At 42.5% G+C, this 17669-nt stretch overlaps 1 protein-coding gene across 15 annotated transcripts in view; it reads left to right on the top strand.

Annotated features, from left to right (window-relative positions):
* Window positions 1-17669, top strand: part of fgfr3 (fibroblast growth factor receptor 3) — a 79752-nt gene that overhangs the window by 48366 nt on the left and 13717 nt on the right. For 5 of the 15 annotated variants that reach the window (XM_074609834.1, XM_074609829.1, XM_074609831.1 and 2 more), the window contains exons 6-9: window positions 8260-8383; window positions 8556-8746; window positions 16074-16218; window positions 16841-17016. In XM_074609834.1, the coding sequence (XP_074465935.1) occupies window positions 8260-8383; window positions 8556-8746; window positions 16074-16218; window positions 16841-17016 (636 nt within the window). Of the gene's footprint in view, window positions 1-8259; window positions 8384-8555; window positions 8747-14110; window positions 14256-16073; window positions 16219-16840; window positions 17024-17669 lie in introns of all 15 variants that reach the window. The other 10 variants (XM_074609828.1, XM_074609825.1, XM_074609819.1 and 7 more) reach the window with 5 other exon arrangements.

Here is a 17669-nt window from a genome sequence, read left to right as displayed (position 1 = left end):
AATTGGGTCCAAGGTTCAGTTCGGTTAAATCACAAAAAAGAAAAATGACGATCCTCAGAAGATGACGTCCTCAAATGTCACAGAGGAGTAAAGAAACCAGAAAATATTCACATTTAAGAAGCTGGAATCAGAGAATTTTGACTTTTGTTCTTAAGAAATTACTCAAACCGATTAATCTATTATCAAAATAGTTGTAGTTATAAATTAAATAGCTGACAACTAAACGATTAATCGTTGCAGCGCTACTTACCTTATCTTACCCTGCAGAACTGACCCTTTTAATTCACTTTATATAACCTGCAGACTTTATACTTTAAAGCCTCTTAACCCTGCCAAACATTGTTGCATGGCATCATTAAGAAATGTTAAAGTCACATGTTTCAGCAACTTTCAAAAACAAATTCCTGCACATTTATTGTGTCAGCTGGTGATAGAGATGTACGATCAGAGGTGGCAGTTATTGAGACGTTCCTTTCTGTGTCTTTATGGAGATGTTATTATCACATGATGTTATTATCACATGCTCCTCCCCTCCCTCCCTCCTGTCCCGGAGCCGTTTTAAAATCCAGTTAGCCAGTCACCATGTGGCCGCTGTTGGCCTTGAGGGGAGGTGAGCGGAGAGGTCACCCTCTATAGAATCAGGGTGCTGGGTGACAGACAAGCCTGTGACATGACCTGGCGTCAGAAGGGGTCAGGGGGTAACAGCTTCACCCGTCCTAATGTCAAAACCTCTGCTAACCCCACCACCACCAACACCACCCTGCCAAAAAAGTAGGCCCATTACAATGACAGCTTAATGAAATTTTGTCTCAATCATTTAAAACTACATTTTAAAAACTCATCAGTCACGTCTTTTTTCTTTTTAAATCAGCTACTGAAGATAATCCAGACATTCGCACCGAAAATGGAGTCACATTATCTCCAATTAATTTGAGTGATGTGCCTAATTCCATTATATTGTCACCTAATTTTTAACACGGTTATCCTTCAGATCCTCTTTCTCGTCCTGTTTCATCGTCGTTTGTGCGCTGCATTTCCCAGAGATCACCTGTCAGTCAAACATTGTGAGGAGCACTGTGGTGTAGACGGTGAGGACATTTTCCCACCGGTTAATAAACTTGTGACAACACCGGTGTTCCCGATTACATCGGACATTGTACAAGAAAAAATGATGGTTAATCAATATGTAGAGCGCTTACTTTGATCTTTAACGCTGCTGTGTGTCTGGCCTCTCCGGTCCAGCTTTCGCTGCGCGGCCATAGGCTCGGTGGTTCCCTTATAGCGTTGGGTTTAAATCTGAAATATTGCCAAATGGGCGCTTTTGATTTTTACTTCAACAACAAATCCCCCGCCATCGTCTTGTCTGTCAACTCTCTCTCATCCCGTGTGTGAAATCCACCTCCTGCTACTCTGAGCTGAGACTCCGTACGGAGCATTCACTTTCAGTTTGTAGCGTCCATCATCCGACTATGTATTGATACCATGCCGCTGATACACGAAGAATCAGTAATCAGTGTGTGCACGACCACCGTGTAACACCGTGTAACACCGACTACCGCGACTGAGTCTACTGTGGTGTCTTGATTCTTTGTTCCTTAAACGTTTAGATGCCTCTTTTGATTCTTCTGTCTTTGTCCTTTCAGTCATGGTGGCTAACGCTACACATGCTAACTGCCAACTTGGTTTATTCATGATATTTTTAGAACAATCGCTGCGCTGTGGAAGCTGCAGGAAACATAAAATGCATCATTTGCACTGAGAAGAAACCACAAAATCCATCACACTGTCAGTCACTTCTTCTACTTCTATATTTAGTTGCAGATATTTATTTAGAGCATAGGAAAGAAAGTCTTTCACACACTGGCTGAAGATTGAATCGTCATTGTGTAGACACGTGATGCAGCAATGTGCTGTCAGGACAGACATCTTTTTGCATTCAGTCGGGCCGTGTCACCGCCCCTCATCACCCCACCTCACATCTGCCTGTGATGAGTTCATCTAGCAGGGTTAGGGGGTAGATGGAGGGGTGGGGGGGGGGGGGGCACCCTGAGTCCTGACAGCCTGACAATGGCCTTCTAAAGACTCTATTCCTGCAGCCGGGTCCTCCAGGTGAAGCCGTCTTCCTCCGGCAGCCGTATTGAGATGACAAGATCGTTTCTGATTTGACAGCCGTGGTTAATTTCAGCTGAATGAATCGTGAAGCGTGTCTGATTTTTGAGGTTTGGACGGGCGATGGGATGATTTTGTCAGCCGTCTCTCAGAGCTGGGAGAGTGTGTGACTCTGACTGATCCATGCTGATCAGCACAATGGAGTCACATCCACTCAGCACTGCCTACCAGCTCAGTAGCGTCATTTATTCAAAGTGCCATCAGATCAAGAGAAAGTTCCTGACTGAGCGGAGCATTAAGGTCCATTACCCGCCTGCTAAAACCCCTCCCGTCTTCACTCTTGAGTGGCTGAAAGTGGCCTTTCTGAGGACGCACCGTGTTCTGCTTTGTTCCTTAAAGACATCCATTTTAACGAGAGGTTTCATCTCCTATACAGACATGAAATTACACTCCTTTTTGTAAAATATGAATAGACATAACCTTAAAGTATCATCAGGTCCTATTCCTGCAGAAAATGTCTCAGATGTTTGTTCATTTGTGAAGGATATTTTGTCTTAGGGCTGTAGTGATATACCTGTAAAGATGATCTTCAAAAAGTAGCCCAGAACGGACAAGCCAAATTCTGGCTCTAGAGAGAGACTTGCATGTTTTTACGTTACCTGAAGGCCACCTTAGTTCTCTGACATGATTGTGAAACTGAGGTAACGTGAGGCGCAGAGTGCAAAAACGTGGTACCAACAGCTGCCGTGTGACTTCCGTTGCCATCAAAGTAGTGTTTGTCAGTCTGGTTTCCAGTGGACAGTTTTAATGTCTCATGATGGTCTGGATGTTTTTTTAAATGCTTTTCCTCAAAGTATTTCTGGGAGAAAATGCTAATAGTAGTTTTGAAAGAGAGTAACACTTAAGATTACAGTAGAGTATCAGCAAAATAAATCATCTCTCAACAACTTGTTGGTGTTCGTAGTATAAGCATCACTTGTACACTAACATCTCCTCAGTTTATTCTTTCCCATCAGCACGCTGGAGGTTGTTCAGACATTCAGTTCTCTCTTACAAGAGCTTTGTAAGTCTATTGAAATGCAACACGGAGAACTAAACGCTACGTTTGTTGAAACTAAATGAAACGTTAAATAGGGATGTGTGGCTCATTTGTATAAACGGAAAATGAAATTCCAGCAGGACGACGGTGCCGGAGCATTGTGCTCCTTCCCAGACAACTGTGGCGCTCCGAGGCCTCCTCCGCTATGGAGGGGCAGGGCCCTGAAGGTTAAAGTTCACCTCTCTATTGAGCCATCAGATGGAGGTGGGGAGAGATGGGCGTGTCGCCAGCCTATTGAGCTGGACCCCCCCGAGCCTTTGACAGCCAAAGCCAATGCTGTTGTCTGCTGCCACGTATGGTGTAAGGGGGTTTTATTGTGTTCATGCTAAATTGCGGCGGCACAAGCGAGACAAAAGTTGACAATGTAATTATTGTGTTTCATTTCGTCCAGGTCGCTCGGCGCTTTAACTGATTTTTCAATCCCTGTTTTGACAGGTTTCCAAAGCCAGGGCTCTTAAACTGGCTCCACACACTGTTACTTTTTAAGACTTTAAGCACTTTAAATCCGTGTTTTTCCAAGTCCACATTTTAACACAGCATTGGATTGTGAGTCTCTGTAGGCCGCGGAGGAATTTCTACACTTTGCAAGATTATTTTTGGACTCTTTTTAATGTTCGACCTTCCACGGTCATTCACCTTCCTCCCCTGTCGTTTTAACCCAAATACACCAGGGGTATCAAAAGACAGATTATCCTGTTTATTTGACCCGTTTTTTTCTCCTCTTGAACTCTCATACTTCCAATTTTACAGTCGTCTCCTCTGTGTTGATGCAACGGCACGTAGAGCCAAACTCAGGCAACGGACCCGCAAACTTTGCCAGCGTTAATAGCGAGCCCTCAGGGCCGCTTCTATCTATTTCCGCTTTTCTGTAGGTCAAATTAGACGGTAGCACAGATCCGGGCCACTGGTCCGCTCTGACACACTCATAAATTCTGCTAACTGGCCCTGCCGGTTCTGACAGGGCTATTTTGCGAGGTGAAGACGGAGGGTTTGGACTATAAAGGGAGCAGAGCTTCCTGTGTTTTCTCAGACAACTGCCACACTGCAAAAAATGTCTGCGTCCTTGTGAACCGGTCGAGTCGCAAATTCTTGTTTTGATTAAAATAAGTGAAGGAATCTGCCAGTAGAGTGAGGTAACTTCACTGTTTTCCATGGCAGGCTCTGTGAGGCAAAAATATCTTAAAATAAAGCCCACAACTTTATTTGTCTCAAGATATTTCATGCACAAAATGCTGCAATACAAATCCCAACCTTCTCCTCTTTTCTTTTTTCCTCCATACGTTAGTTTAATGTCTCCTTCAGATGCACACTTTTTGCAGTGTGGAACTCCCTGTCCATTCCCATGGCTTGTGCCCTTCTGTAGGGTCCACAGCCAAAGCCCTAAAACCTTTAAAGCCTCCTATGACTCTAACATAAGCTCCTTAATAATTTAATTCTGTTTGGAATCTGGCGTGATTGGAATGGATGGGATTATCACGTTTGGGGACTAATGCTGCAGGTTCAACGGGGGTTAGCCAGTGTAACATGCTCATAAGGGCAAGTGGCATGTACAGTATGGAGAAAGTAATCAAATGTGCCGCGGGGAAGACGGAGGGGAATTAAAGTGGAAATGTCACTCAAAGTTAGTAATTAACACAAAGTAAGACGATGAAATAAAGTAGCCACTGTTCTCATACATGACAGTTATGGGATAATGGTTAATCAATAATGGTATAACACGGTGTAGCAGAATTACACTCAGTTAAAGTCAATCATACAGCTTTTATACTCCGCTGCACGTTTAGCGTTTTTTTTCTGTTCGCTGAGATTTGAAAAATTTTCATCCTCGGGTAAAACACTGCGCTCGTCACTGTGACTTTTTCCCCGGCCGTGCAATCACAACTGAGGAGGGGCGGGAAAAATAGTAGTAGTAATAGCATAACAATAAAGCTTATTTATATATTTATATAGCACTAAAATCAGGATAAATTAATTTATTGGAAAGAAATTCCTTCAAAAGAATCCTTCACCGCGACAGTCCTAGATTTAAGATAAATAAAAGAATCAGTTTTTATTCCCCAAGTACATACATGGAATTTGACTCCAGTTTTATGCATCCCTCTAAGCATACTTACACGGAAATAGAAATAACAGCTCCGGACAAGGACAACAAAGCTGGACAAATAAAGGTGAGGAATAGACAGGACCGTTATGGACACAAGTAGTGGAAAACATAGGTGTGTATATATATATACATATTTTATAAATATATATATATAAAGCACTGTGTGGACAAGTATAGATGCAAAGCATCAAAAAAATACTTATTACTTATTATAAGTGCTTGGGAAAAGTACTTATTGTGAAGATTTGTAAATATAATAAACAACTGAGCAGCAAAATTATCAAAGTTTCCAAATGTATAGATACAAAACAAGTCTAAAATCTGTAGTTCCAGTTTGAGGACTTTCATGCTGACCGATTAAGTTAAAGGATTATATGCTCCTCTACCGATTTTATCAAAAATACATGTTTTATTGAGCTGAAATTTAACTGTGATTTGGGGATTTTGAGATTCACAGCAGCCATCAAGCTAAATGATGTGAGCAGTAACTCCAGCTGTCTAGCGGCGACAAAAAGTACCTCAAAGTTCTAAAGTAAATGTGCCTTCGCTGGCTTTAAGTTATTATGAAATGGAGACCTAAATACGACCATAACTCTGATCACAGCCTCGTTCTGTTTCTGTTGGTGGTCTTGGCCTCTACTGAGCGTCGACTTCAGCTCGTATTTTACCACCTTCTAGCTTCCCTCCTCACGCGTTGCCTCCTTTTTCTCCCCCCCTCACCCTCCTCCTCCTCTGCGCTCAGCGACCGCAGCAGAAGGCGTCACTCATCTGCTCATGAGAGCAGCCATTGACTCCAGTTTGACTCTGAGAGGGGTAGACGGGGTGGAGCCAGCCGCTCGCTAAAAAACCATTTGCCATCGTTGAGCGGGCGGCCTGGTCTATGTTACCATGCAACTGCAAAAAGCACACACAGGCATAATATTTACACTCTTACATTATTTTCCGCATGCGCCTCCAAGAGAGAGAGAGAGAGTCGGGGAGTGTATAAGACAGAGGGAGCAGAAGGAGGGGAGTGTGATCCTCCACCTACTAATATATACATACGTCGTGTGAATGGCTGGCGTCCTACCTACACGCGTGGGGTTAAACGTTTGTGAAAACACTCTCCGGGTCGGCACATTTTTCCGACGCAGGTGATGTGAAGTGTTCCACCCTGAAAAGCCTCTTTGTTGACATCACTCAGTCTTTAGTGACTCTGACCTCTCTCTCGGAGGAGTTCACTCCACGCTTGTCTCGCAGCGGTGAGCACAGCGGCGGCGTCTGTGCCGCCGCATGTTTCCACTTAAAGCCGCGGAGGTCGTTCCTCTTGGCCCGTGGAGACTCTCTGCCTATCGATGCGTAGCAGGTTTCTCTGTTCTCGCCTCGCCGTGCTGCGCCGGGCCGCTCTGCTCTGAGCAGCTTCTGAATCTGTCAACTTAGTATCTGTCTGCCGCTGCCATCCAGACACACCTGCTTTGAATTACTACGCAAAATTTACCCTTCGACTCTCCGGGGATGGATTGCTCTCGACTGGCACAGTGGAACCAATTTTAGATGTGCAAAAAAAATAAAAAATCCTTCATGCCCTCACTGCAGGGAGAGAGAAGGAAATGAGACTTTACTAAGCTCTCTCTTGTGAAAATAATCCCATATGAAATGTTCTTTATATCAATTAGTTGAAACGATTGCTCAAACATTCGTGGCTTTCTGTTTTTAATACTCTTGCCATCATTGTTTAGCAATGTGTTAAGCAATCTTTCATCTTGAGAATTACTAAGTGTGTCCCGTCACATTTCTTCAGTGTAAAAACATTTCTTAGAAAATCCGATTCACGTAATCAGACTGCCCTCTGCTCCGGAATCCTGCTGATCACAGTTGTAGTTTGTGCACACAGAGCTGTTTCCCATCAAGACGTGTCAAAAAGATTGTTTTCTGCTCGTCACGTCTGTTCAGCATCATTAATACAAGGAGGTTAATGTTGAAATATAATTTTAAAGCACGCTCTTTTTTACCAACCTGGCTGCTCTGTGATGTTTTATACCAAAGGATATCAAAGGATATCAAAGGAAGGAACGAGGGAGTGAGAGATCTGATGCTGGAGAGGATCTCAGGACACAGCGCTGTTATCAGGCCATTAAATAGGCGTTATCAGACGTTGTAAGCACCACAGATGTGGGGCCTACTACACCCAATAGTAGGTGTTATCATCTATTCACATGGTAGATCACCGAAAGAAGGTATAAGAGAAGATGACAGCGACTTCTAGCGACCGGAATAATTGTGACAGGAGCAGTCAGTATAGTGTGTGAAACTGTATCTGGGGTAGAGGTCGGGGGCGATGGATGTGACACAAAACACAGTACTTTCCCCCAGGAAACCAACAGCGTGTTTGTGTTCACAAGCTTTACGTTTCACTTTAGAAACGTAGTTGGATTCCTAAACTTAACTAAGTAGTTTTGTTGCCTAAACCTAAGGAAGCCTTTTTGTTTGTGTTCAAAACGTTACGTTTCATTCAGTTTTACATGTTAGAACGTGTTGCTTTTAAGTTTCACTTTCACTTTTACAACGTAGTAGGCGTAGTAGGCCCCTAGTGACCCACATCTATGGTGCTTATAGTGAGCGATAACTCCTATTTAATGGCCTGGTAACAGTCTAATTGGGTGTCATTTGTTAGTAAGAAGAGCGTTTGTCTCTATTTCAGCTTCGGTTTGTGAATTTAGTGTGCAGTATTTTATCTATGTCTGTTAAATGAAAGGATGATACTTAAAGTCCTGAAACATAAACTTGACTTGATGCTTCATGTTATCATACGTGATAATATACTGAATAAGCAGTCGTCTATTGGGCCTGAAAATATGACACCAAACTCCCCCTGAGATTTCTTGAAATAGGCTCCGTATGCTCACAGATTTAGATGTGTTGTAATGACATCTATCTTGACTGTCCTGTCCTCTCTGTCCCCCCCCAGTTGAGACACCAGCAGTGGAGTCTGGTGATGGAGAGCGCCGTGCCGTCGGACCGGGGAAACTACACCTGTGTGGTGCAGAACAAGTACGGCGCCATCACCCACACCTACCAACTGGATGTGCTCGGTAAACAACACGCAAACATGTACTCTCGCTGGTGCTTCTGTGTAAACAGGGAATACTTTAACACGCACCAGTGGTTTTAATAAAGAGTTGTTGATGTTAGGAAACATTTTTCTACATTTCCTGCAGCGCATCATTCCCGTGCTAATGACTCGGTGCGTTCTCTCTCTCGCAGAGCGTTCCCCCCACAGGCCCATCCTCCAGGCGGGCCTGCCAGCCAATCAGACGGTGGTGGTTGGCAGCGACGTGGAGTTCCACTGTAAGGTCTACAGCGACGCCCAGCCGCACATCCAGTGGCTGAAACACATCGAGGTCAACGGCAGCCGCTACGGCCCCGACGGCGTTCCCTACGTCAACATCTTGAAGGTGGGTCTGCGGCTTGCGTCTCTAATGAGTCCGGGTCTCACCAGCGGTTGCCTGGAGCAGATCTTCAGTCTGCGATGATAATTTCACTCCTAATTAATCTCTTCTAAATGTCTTGTTTAATGAGTTTTTACAGTAGGTGGGTCTGCGGCGCCCACAGGCTCTTTTCACTGCAGCGTATAATTGACGAGCTCATTCCTCGAATGCTACACCTTCATTATGGAGAAGAAGAGCCTCACCTGCACTCATACTGCAGTTTATAGAAATGTACACTCATTAACCTCATAATACCCCTGTTTCTGTTCTTATACGTGCCACGTGCACTGCTTCAGTTTTCACAGAACATGATGCATGTTGGCATTAATTCTAGCGTTGGCCCAGACAATGATTTAAATTCAATTAAATCCTAATTAAAGGTGGATTTGTGTTTTTCCTTTGAGGTTGATTATAGTTCAGCTCAGGGTTTTACCCATTGATTGCCATCGCAGTACCACAACAATAGGCTAGATTGCTAAATAGGGCTGTATTATGAATCTCATACATACCCACATTTATTCATATTGTTATAAGAATGTCTATAAACAAACAATAGCTACAACAACCAATCTAATCAGTTATGAACAATGGCAGCGTACATGTATAAGGGCCGTTTTAGGTAAAAAAAATTATAATTATGGACTATATTGCAAGAAAAAAATCTGAATTTTTATGAACAAAGTTGTAAATGAACAAGAAAATCTCACAAATTTACAAGAAAAAAACTCAGATATACTCTCTGAGATTGAAGTCATTGATTTACAAGAAAGAAACTCAAATTTATGGGAAAAAACGTGGCTATTCTCTGAGATTAAAATCGTAAATTTACGAGAAAAAACTCACAAATTTACGAGAAAAAATTGGGATATTCCCTGAGATTATAAAGTTGTTGTTTTCTTTACCTACATTGGCCCTAATACACTGTCACAGTTATGTCTATAGGACTGATGTGCACATTTCTTCCTGAACTTTACTTTATTGAATTTTCAAAGAAATAATAGACAACAACAAACGTCCTGAGCTTCATTTAGACTTTGTGAGAGATTAGAGAAAGGGCAGACAAAGGACAGAAAATGCCAGAAGACAAAATAAACAAAAATATATGAGAAAGTATAAATCCACCTTAAAAGGTCATATCTTGGACATTTTGAAACAATGCCTGCTGCGCTGGTAGTCCATCTTTGATTAATTGATGATGCAGCTTGTTGCTGATTGGCCCGATGTGTCTACTTGTTCTGGAATGAACTCTTCAATTATACATCAAGTAACACGCAAGACAGTGAAAGAGTGTGTCTACCTGACGTACATCTCCTGGTATATTAATAACTGATACGTGTTTTTGGTTCAAACTGCTCACATGTTTGGTCCCGTTGTTTGTCTGCAGCCTTTATGGTCGCTCTGATGCCGCGTCTTGTTGCTCTTTTTAAAAGCGTTTCTCAATCACAAGCGCTCCCTCGTGAAATAAAGGTTTAATAAACACAGTGGGGAAGGTGTCGGATAGTCTTAAGAGCGACTCCTGGAGGTCCCGTCACCTCCCCGGGCAGCGTCGCTGTTCAAGAATAGAAAGTAGAAAGCATTCCTCGCCGAGGAGGACAACACCCTAAACCCACTGTGAGGCGTTTTTCTTTATTTGGGGTGAAGAGAGGAAGACTCCCATCGAAAAGCCAAGAGGGCCTTTTGCTTTCTTATTTGGCCTCTCCCTCTTCTTTTTTCTGCCTCTAGAGAGAGCGAGGGAATAAAACAAACATCTGGTTTGGACTAAGTTAACTGCCGTGGTGGCGGCAACGCAGGCAGAGAGACGGGCTCTGTTAACCGCCGCTGCCGTCAGATGTGCTGCGTCGCGTGGTTTGAGGAGGAGGAGGAGGAGGAGAGAGGAAAAGAGGGAAGAGGCACCCAAAAAAAGCCATGGAAAAAATGAGTGGAGGAACACAAGGAAGGGCAAAGTCAGCAGGGAGAGAGAATGTGTGACAGAGTGGTGGGTAAAGATGGAGGGCGAGAGACTCGGAGAATGAGTGGGAGGGGGCGAGAGAGGCAGAGACAGAAAGAAATACGAAGTGAAACAAGAGAAGGGAGAGAAAACAGATGAAGAGTGACTGGAGACAGAAACAAATCTGTTACGTTGCTGTCTTCATCTATTTCTTGAAGTGATGGATTTCAAACTTAGATTTACTTTATCCAACAGTGAGTTGAAAAATAATGAAATCACGGTAGAAGAGAGTTCTCTTCTTTAACTGGCTGCACAGATGATGGATTATTTTGCAGTTGAAGTGTTAATTAATAACCTTCATAAGCACAAGACGCTCATCGCCCAGCGTCTCTCTGATGGATCCTGTAATGAGCTTTATTATCTTTTCTTTATCATTTATTAGATAGAAAAAATAATATATGAACAGTTTGCATGGAAGTTAAAATGTAGGGGAAACTGATGGTCTGATGATTATTGTGGATTTACTAAGTTTGAGATCTCTTTATTCACTTTCTCACAAAGAGCTAGAGGAGAAGATTGATGTCACTCTTTAGTCTGTACGGTAAATATGAAGCTTGTTAGCTTAGCTTAGCATAAAGACTGGAAACAAGGGGAAACAGCTAGCCTGGCTCTGTCCAAAGGTATGCCTTAAGTTTATTGTTTAATACCTTAAACTATTCATTTAAAGTTGGCTCATTCACAGTATTTCATAATTTATTAAACTGCCTGAAACAGCTATTTTTATTCTTCATGAATAAGAAGTGATAATTAAATTACAAGTTTATTACTAGATGTAGTCGCTTATAGATGATGGGGGGTCAATAGGGACCTACTACACCCAGTATGAGGGCTTTCAACCAGGAGGCCGGGGTTCGCATCCCGTGTGAAACCAACAATGTGTAGTTGTTTTTGTTATTTTCACTTTAGAACCGTTATTTTAAGCCAAAACGTGATGTTTTTCCCCTAAACCAAACCGTTTTTGTTGCCTAAACCTAAAGAAGCCTTTTTGTTTGTGTTCAAAACGTAACATTTCATTCAGTTTTACAACCTTAGAATGTGTTTCACTTTCACTTTTACAACATAGTAGGCATAGTAGGCCCCTATTGACCCACATCTATGGTGCTTATAGCGACTGATAACACCCATTTAATGGCCTGATAGCAGTCGAATCGGGTGGTTTGTTTAACCTTTTGCGTTCAGACGTCAGCCGTGTTGGAAGTGTTACAGAAGTGTTTCTGGATCTGATTGCCTCGGCGACTTTTACAGAAAAAAGTTGCTCCAACTCGAGGCCGATATGTAAAATTTCCAGCATATTCAAGTAACGAGGTGCCTGTCTGATATAGAGGAGGGAGAGACGGGGAGAAAGAGGAGGAGAAAGGGAGAGAGAAGGGGGGGAGAAAGAAAGCCTGTCAGCCCAGACCGCGGCTCCACGCTCTATTTTCGACTACCACATAATTGAAACAGTATTTACTGAGATCTGTGTCTCTCTCTGGTCCCACCACAGTTCATTCAGACTCTCTGCTGCAACATCTCATGTGTGGCATACAGTGCAGGAGTTAAATACAGCTGAGGCTGGGAGGAGGGGGTCATGTGAGATTTTTTTTTTTTTTTAAGAAATGCCTGAATCGCTCTTTTGATGCCTGGAAAAAGAGTTAACGATGAGCGACTCACCCCGGCGTGGGGCGGGAGGGAGAGGGAGAGAGAGAGAGAGAGAGGGCGGCGTCTGGAGCCGAGCCCTGGATGTTCATTAAGCAACCATAAAACATGATATGTTTTCTCCTTTATGTGCTTTGCCCGTTTAATTATTCATCTGCAGTTTCTCTGCTGGAGAGCCCGCCACCAGCAATGTGTGTGTGAGCGCGTGTTAGCGTGTGTTTATGCACGCAGCGTGCACACTTTGGGAAGATTGACATACTGTAATGCCTTTAATCTGCCAATAGGCAGCTTGTGTTACTATGAGTATGCAGTGTACAGTGTGTGTGTGTGTACAGTGTGTGTACAGTGTGTGTGTGTATATATGTGTGTGTGATGTTACAGGTTTGACGTTGTAATGCTTTTAATCTCACAGACAGACAGCCTGTGTGTGTGCGTCCAGGTTTCCATGTAAATAAGCAATACTTGAAGGCCGATTTCAAAGTCGTTACAAGGAAAAGTATTATACTTAATGGAATAGTTCGATATTTTGGGAAACGCACTTATTCATGTTAGATGAGAAGATTGATATCAATAGCCAGAGCCTAAAGTTATGATAGAGTGCTGCAGGGATGACATCATTTTGGTTGGAAGTTAGCATCGACCTGGTTCCCTCGACAAAAAGGAAATTGGATTTTTCCATTGGATTTTTGGATTATTGCAGAAAATAAGCTCTGTGGCAAACAAACGTTTATAATAATAATAATACTTCGTTCTGTGTGAATGGCCCGTTAGGCTATAAACAAACTACACCACGGTCGCATGACTTCACGTCACCACCACTAAGCTAGAGGCGGACTAGAGTTCGGCGTAATGAAGTATAGTAGTCTCATTTAGCCACTTGTTAGTAACCGCCTTTTTTAAGATACGTACAAGCTTAAAAATTCAAAAGTGGGATATTTACTGACGTATTTGGTACCGTAGAACAAAATGTTAAAATCTCTTAAGCTTGTGTTAAAGGTGCTATTGATAACATTCAGCCACTAGATGTTTCATTCTCCCTCCCTTGTTCCATTGCATTCACTTCACAACAAGTCATTGTCAGGCACTTAACGTCAATCTCCGCCATTTATCTGTTTTTTTCCACACAAACTGACGACCCAGAGATACCGCGTGATATCATCGTCATTATATTACTGGCTCACAAGCCTAGTTAGGAGTGGGAACCAGACGTCAGATATCTTCCACATAGGTAAACAAAACAATCATTTTGGACCCGCCAACATTTTTAAATGATTAATTGACAGTCATACTTTTAAGCAGCACCTTTCTAAAGGCTGTGTAGATGTATTATTTAAAAAAAAAGATATTTGTCTACATAAAAATGTTATTAATAAGACCTTTAATTTAACCACAGACCTTATTTTAGGCACCAAAAACCCACTGACTTGGAGACGAGGGAACCGGAAGTGCTAAAATGCTGACTCATATCCGGGTTTTAGGACTCATTCCTGCAGCACTCTATTATCCATTAGCTTAGCTTAGCATAAAGCTGGCTCTCTCCCAAGTTCAGAAATATCTACACCTCTAAAGTTCATCCGCACTCAAACACGACTGTAAAATGCTTGTCGTATATGTGAGTGTGTGTGTGTTTGCATATATGTTCTGTACATGTGTTCTTGCAGGAATCCGCTGTAAAGGCCTCACTGTGCCTCTCAATTTTCCCTCCACAGAGTGTTATCAGTAAACACACTGAGGCCCACAGTAAGTTGAAACTGTCCAACGTGACAAAGCGAGATGGCGGGAAGTACTGGTGTCGTGCCTCAAACTTTGTAGGCAAGTCGGAAAACGCTTTCTGGCTTAAGATACACAAACCAGGTAAATCCTGAGCTCCGGGGCGACGGCCGCCTTCAACCACATCTCATCCTCTGCTGTGTCTCCTCCTCTCTGCGTGGCTCCTCTTGGTTGTGGGTTTCATTGGCTCACTGGCTTGCTAATAGGACAACACACACACACACACACACACACACACACACACACACATTCCTCTGCTGGGAGTTTAAACTCTCACACTCTGTTAGCTCGTAGCTATCATCAATTTTAACGCCCGGTGCCACTTTGTCTTCCTCCCCGATCAATGACAAACACAATATCACACCTTTAATTACTGCGACAACTTCAAAAGCCTCGCCACCTTTACACACACACACACACACAGGCATATATAAAAGACCACGTAAACCCCCCCCAACGAACAAACCATGCCGCATACACACACACAGAGAGCGGTATTGATTTCCCCGGGAGTGCATTCTCCAGCTGTATTAATGTGCTTTTATATGAAAGCATGCAGCAGGACTCTGATCCATGACTGGGTCTGGATGTCACTGTTCATTACTGAGGCCCGGGGAACCAGAGTCCTCCACCGCCACCCCACCCTCCACCCCCTACCAAGCCACATCACAAACTGGGTTTGAAACTCCCCCACTGGTCATCACACCAACCATTAGTCAAAAGGGGAAAAGCCACAACTGCAGTGATGCTCTTCTTTGAGTGATTTCAAGGTTATTTATAAGCCTTTGTAAGTCTTTTTCTTTATAATACTGAATGATAGTTTGCTCAGCTGAAACAACTGAAAAATGTGCATCATTTGATTGATATATATTGTGTTAGGGATCTTAAGGGTTCATGTGTAATGATAAAAAAAATCTTTTCAATTTGAGTGTATTTTAAAAAAAATCAGTGGGCCCAGAATAGATCTTTGAGGCACCCCTAAAAACTTCAAGAACAAAAGATACAAATATATACAGCTAAATAAACATCTGAGAACAACATCCTGAAGTCCAAGTTTGACTCTCAAATATAAGAATATTATAATTAACTGCATCAAAGGCTTTTGAGACGTCTAAAAAGAAAGAAAATTTCTCGTTGTCCACATTTGAGGTGCCATCGTTTCTGGTGAAGGGATCTGCTTTGCTTTGGCGTCCGGTAAACTTTACGCTGGTTTACTTTTAAACTCACGTGTGTTGTCCCAGCAACTGACAGAAAACTCTAAATCTGTCAAAAACAAAAAATGGCTGCAAAAATACACATCTTATCAAGTAATTTTTGTCGATTACTGAGCGTTAAAATTCTGGTTTCTTAAGTGATAAAATCTGACATTGCAGTAAATATATTTCAACCGATAATTCAACGTGTTCCAAGAATTTCAAGGCAATGAGAGACCTCTCCGCTTTGTGTCGGGGTGCAGCATCGCCCTGTCGGGGATTCTTTCACAACAACGACTGGCTTGCTGAACATCATTATCGACATATGAACATGATAGAAGGTTTTGGCCATATCACCCAGCCCTAACTGCAATGCCAGACTTTTTCACTTTTAGGACTTAATAACAGTTAAAGTGACTTGATAAGAAGATGTTTTGCAGTGTGACAACTTTCTGGGCTGCGTGTGGTTTTAGATTGAACCAGCAGGCTTCTTTCTCAGCGTGGTGAAGGTGCTGCTTTGGGTGTTTTCAGGTGTCGGTGTCGGTGCTGTCAGCAGAAGAAAACAACTCTGCTGCTGACTCCCTCGGATCCTCACTGCTGTCCTCTCCTACAGGGTGTATTTGGTGTTTCCTCTAAGAAGCTTTGGGCTCATGATATCTCTTCTCTCTCTCTCTCTATCTCTATCTTTTCCCCCTCTCATCCTCCACAGACGGCTGGTATTAACACTACAGATAAGGAGCTAGAGGTTCTCTTCTTGACCAATGTGTCTTTTGAGGATGCGGGCGAGTACACTTGTCTGGCAGGGAACTCTATCGGCTATGCTTACCACTCTGCCTGGCTCACGGTGCTTCCAGGTATATTCCTTTTCTCTCTGCAGCTCTTTGGACTCCTTTTCTTCCACCTCACATGTTATAAACTCAAACAATGACTGATACTGTACTTTTTTTTGTTTTGCTCAGTTGCACAATCTTTGAGGTTCATTTTCAAACCTAATTATCGCACATTATCGTCATTTGTTAGTTGTTAACACACCGCAAACTGTGTCATCAGCCCTTTAATTGGACGAGCCGAACATGCAATCTGGCCTCAACTGAAAGACGCTTTTTAATCAGAGCAGATCGTCTGTTTAAATGTCTCAAGGCTGCGAGGCAATTTAAAGAAATTTTTTGTGTGTTCGGTGTTCAACACAATAATTACTTCCCCGGGGAGAAGCATAACACAGGTGCAATTACCTGCTGCAGGATAAAACTGGCTGATTACTTTCGGATCTGTTTTGATTTATAGATGTTATTCCATAAAAAAACGGCTTCCTAGAATCTGTTCAGGTGAAAATGTGCTACTGAGCAAAACAATATTTCTTTTTAATTATTAAGAAGAAATACTTTTAGTGAGATTAGCGGTGGAAAAGTATGAATAAAGTATATAAATTGATTGTATTTTTACTGACATCCTGCGTCCCTCCTCTTCCTCCCAAAGCAGTGAGCCCGGAGAAGGAGGACTACTACGCCGACATCCTCATCTACGTGACTGGCTGCGTACTCTTCATCCTCGCCGTGGTCATCGTCGTCCTTTGCCGCATGAGGATGACGACGCAGAAGACGCTGCCCACGCCTCCCGTGCAGAAACTGTCCAAGTTCCCCCTCAAGAGACAGGTAACAGAAAGTAGATACAAGATTCGTATGAACACTTTCCCTCTTTTTCTCTCTCCCTGTCTGTTTAGCTTATCTTTTAGCATATGTATAATATTTATAATATACAGTATGTTCGACATTATGCAGATGATGTGTTTGAAATTATGTAGCAATCTGGCCTTTTTTACTCACAAAACTGCGTTGAAAACATCATATAACCTGCAAGAAAACAGAAAAAACTATACCAGGAATCCCTGAGGTACTTTTACCATAGCTATTGAGCAAATTTTTAAGGGCGGAGACACCCAAGGTGAATAGGGTACAAATTTTTACTAACAGATATCATCATGAAACTTCCCCAGTTGATTGCCTACATTGAGAAATATATTTTTTGTATTAAAATTTTTCTGAAAGGTTATGTTTAAATATGCAAATGAGGCATTATCTAATGATAACTTTTGGTGAATTTAGGAGAAATCTACTGACACAAATAGACAAAGTAGTAAAATAAACACCTAAATGTGTATGTTGGATGTTTTCTTTCCACTAGTCTGAAAGAAGACATGTTATAGAAACAAAATAGCCCCAAAATCTCAAAACTGATCAGTGCATGAAAAATGATGTTTTTGCAACATTTCAGCAAACTTTACAGAGGTTGCAGGGAAAACCGTTGA

The sequence above is a fragment of the Sebastes fasciatus genome, chromosome 15 (genome assembly GCF_043250625.1).
Source record: "Sebastes fasciatus isolate fSebFas1 chromosome 15, fSebFas1.pri, whole genome shotgun sequence".
NCBI classification, from domain to species: domain Eukaryota; kingdom Metazoa; phylum Chordata; class Actinopteri; order Perciformes; family Sebastidae; genus Sebastes; species Sebastes fasciatus.
This window is presented reverse-complemented; position numbering and strand designations above follow the sequence as displayed.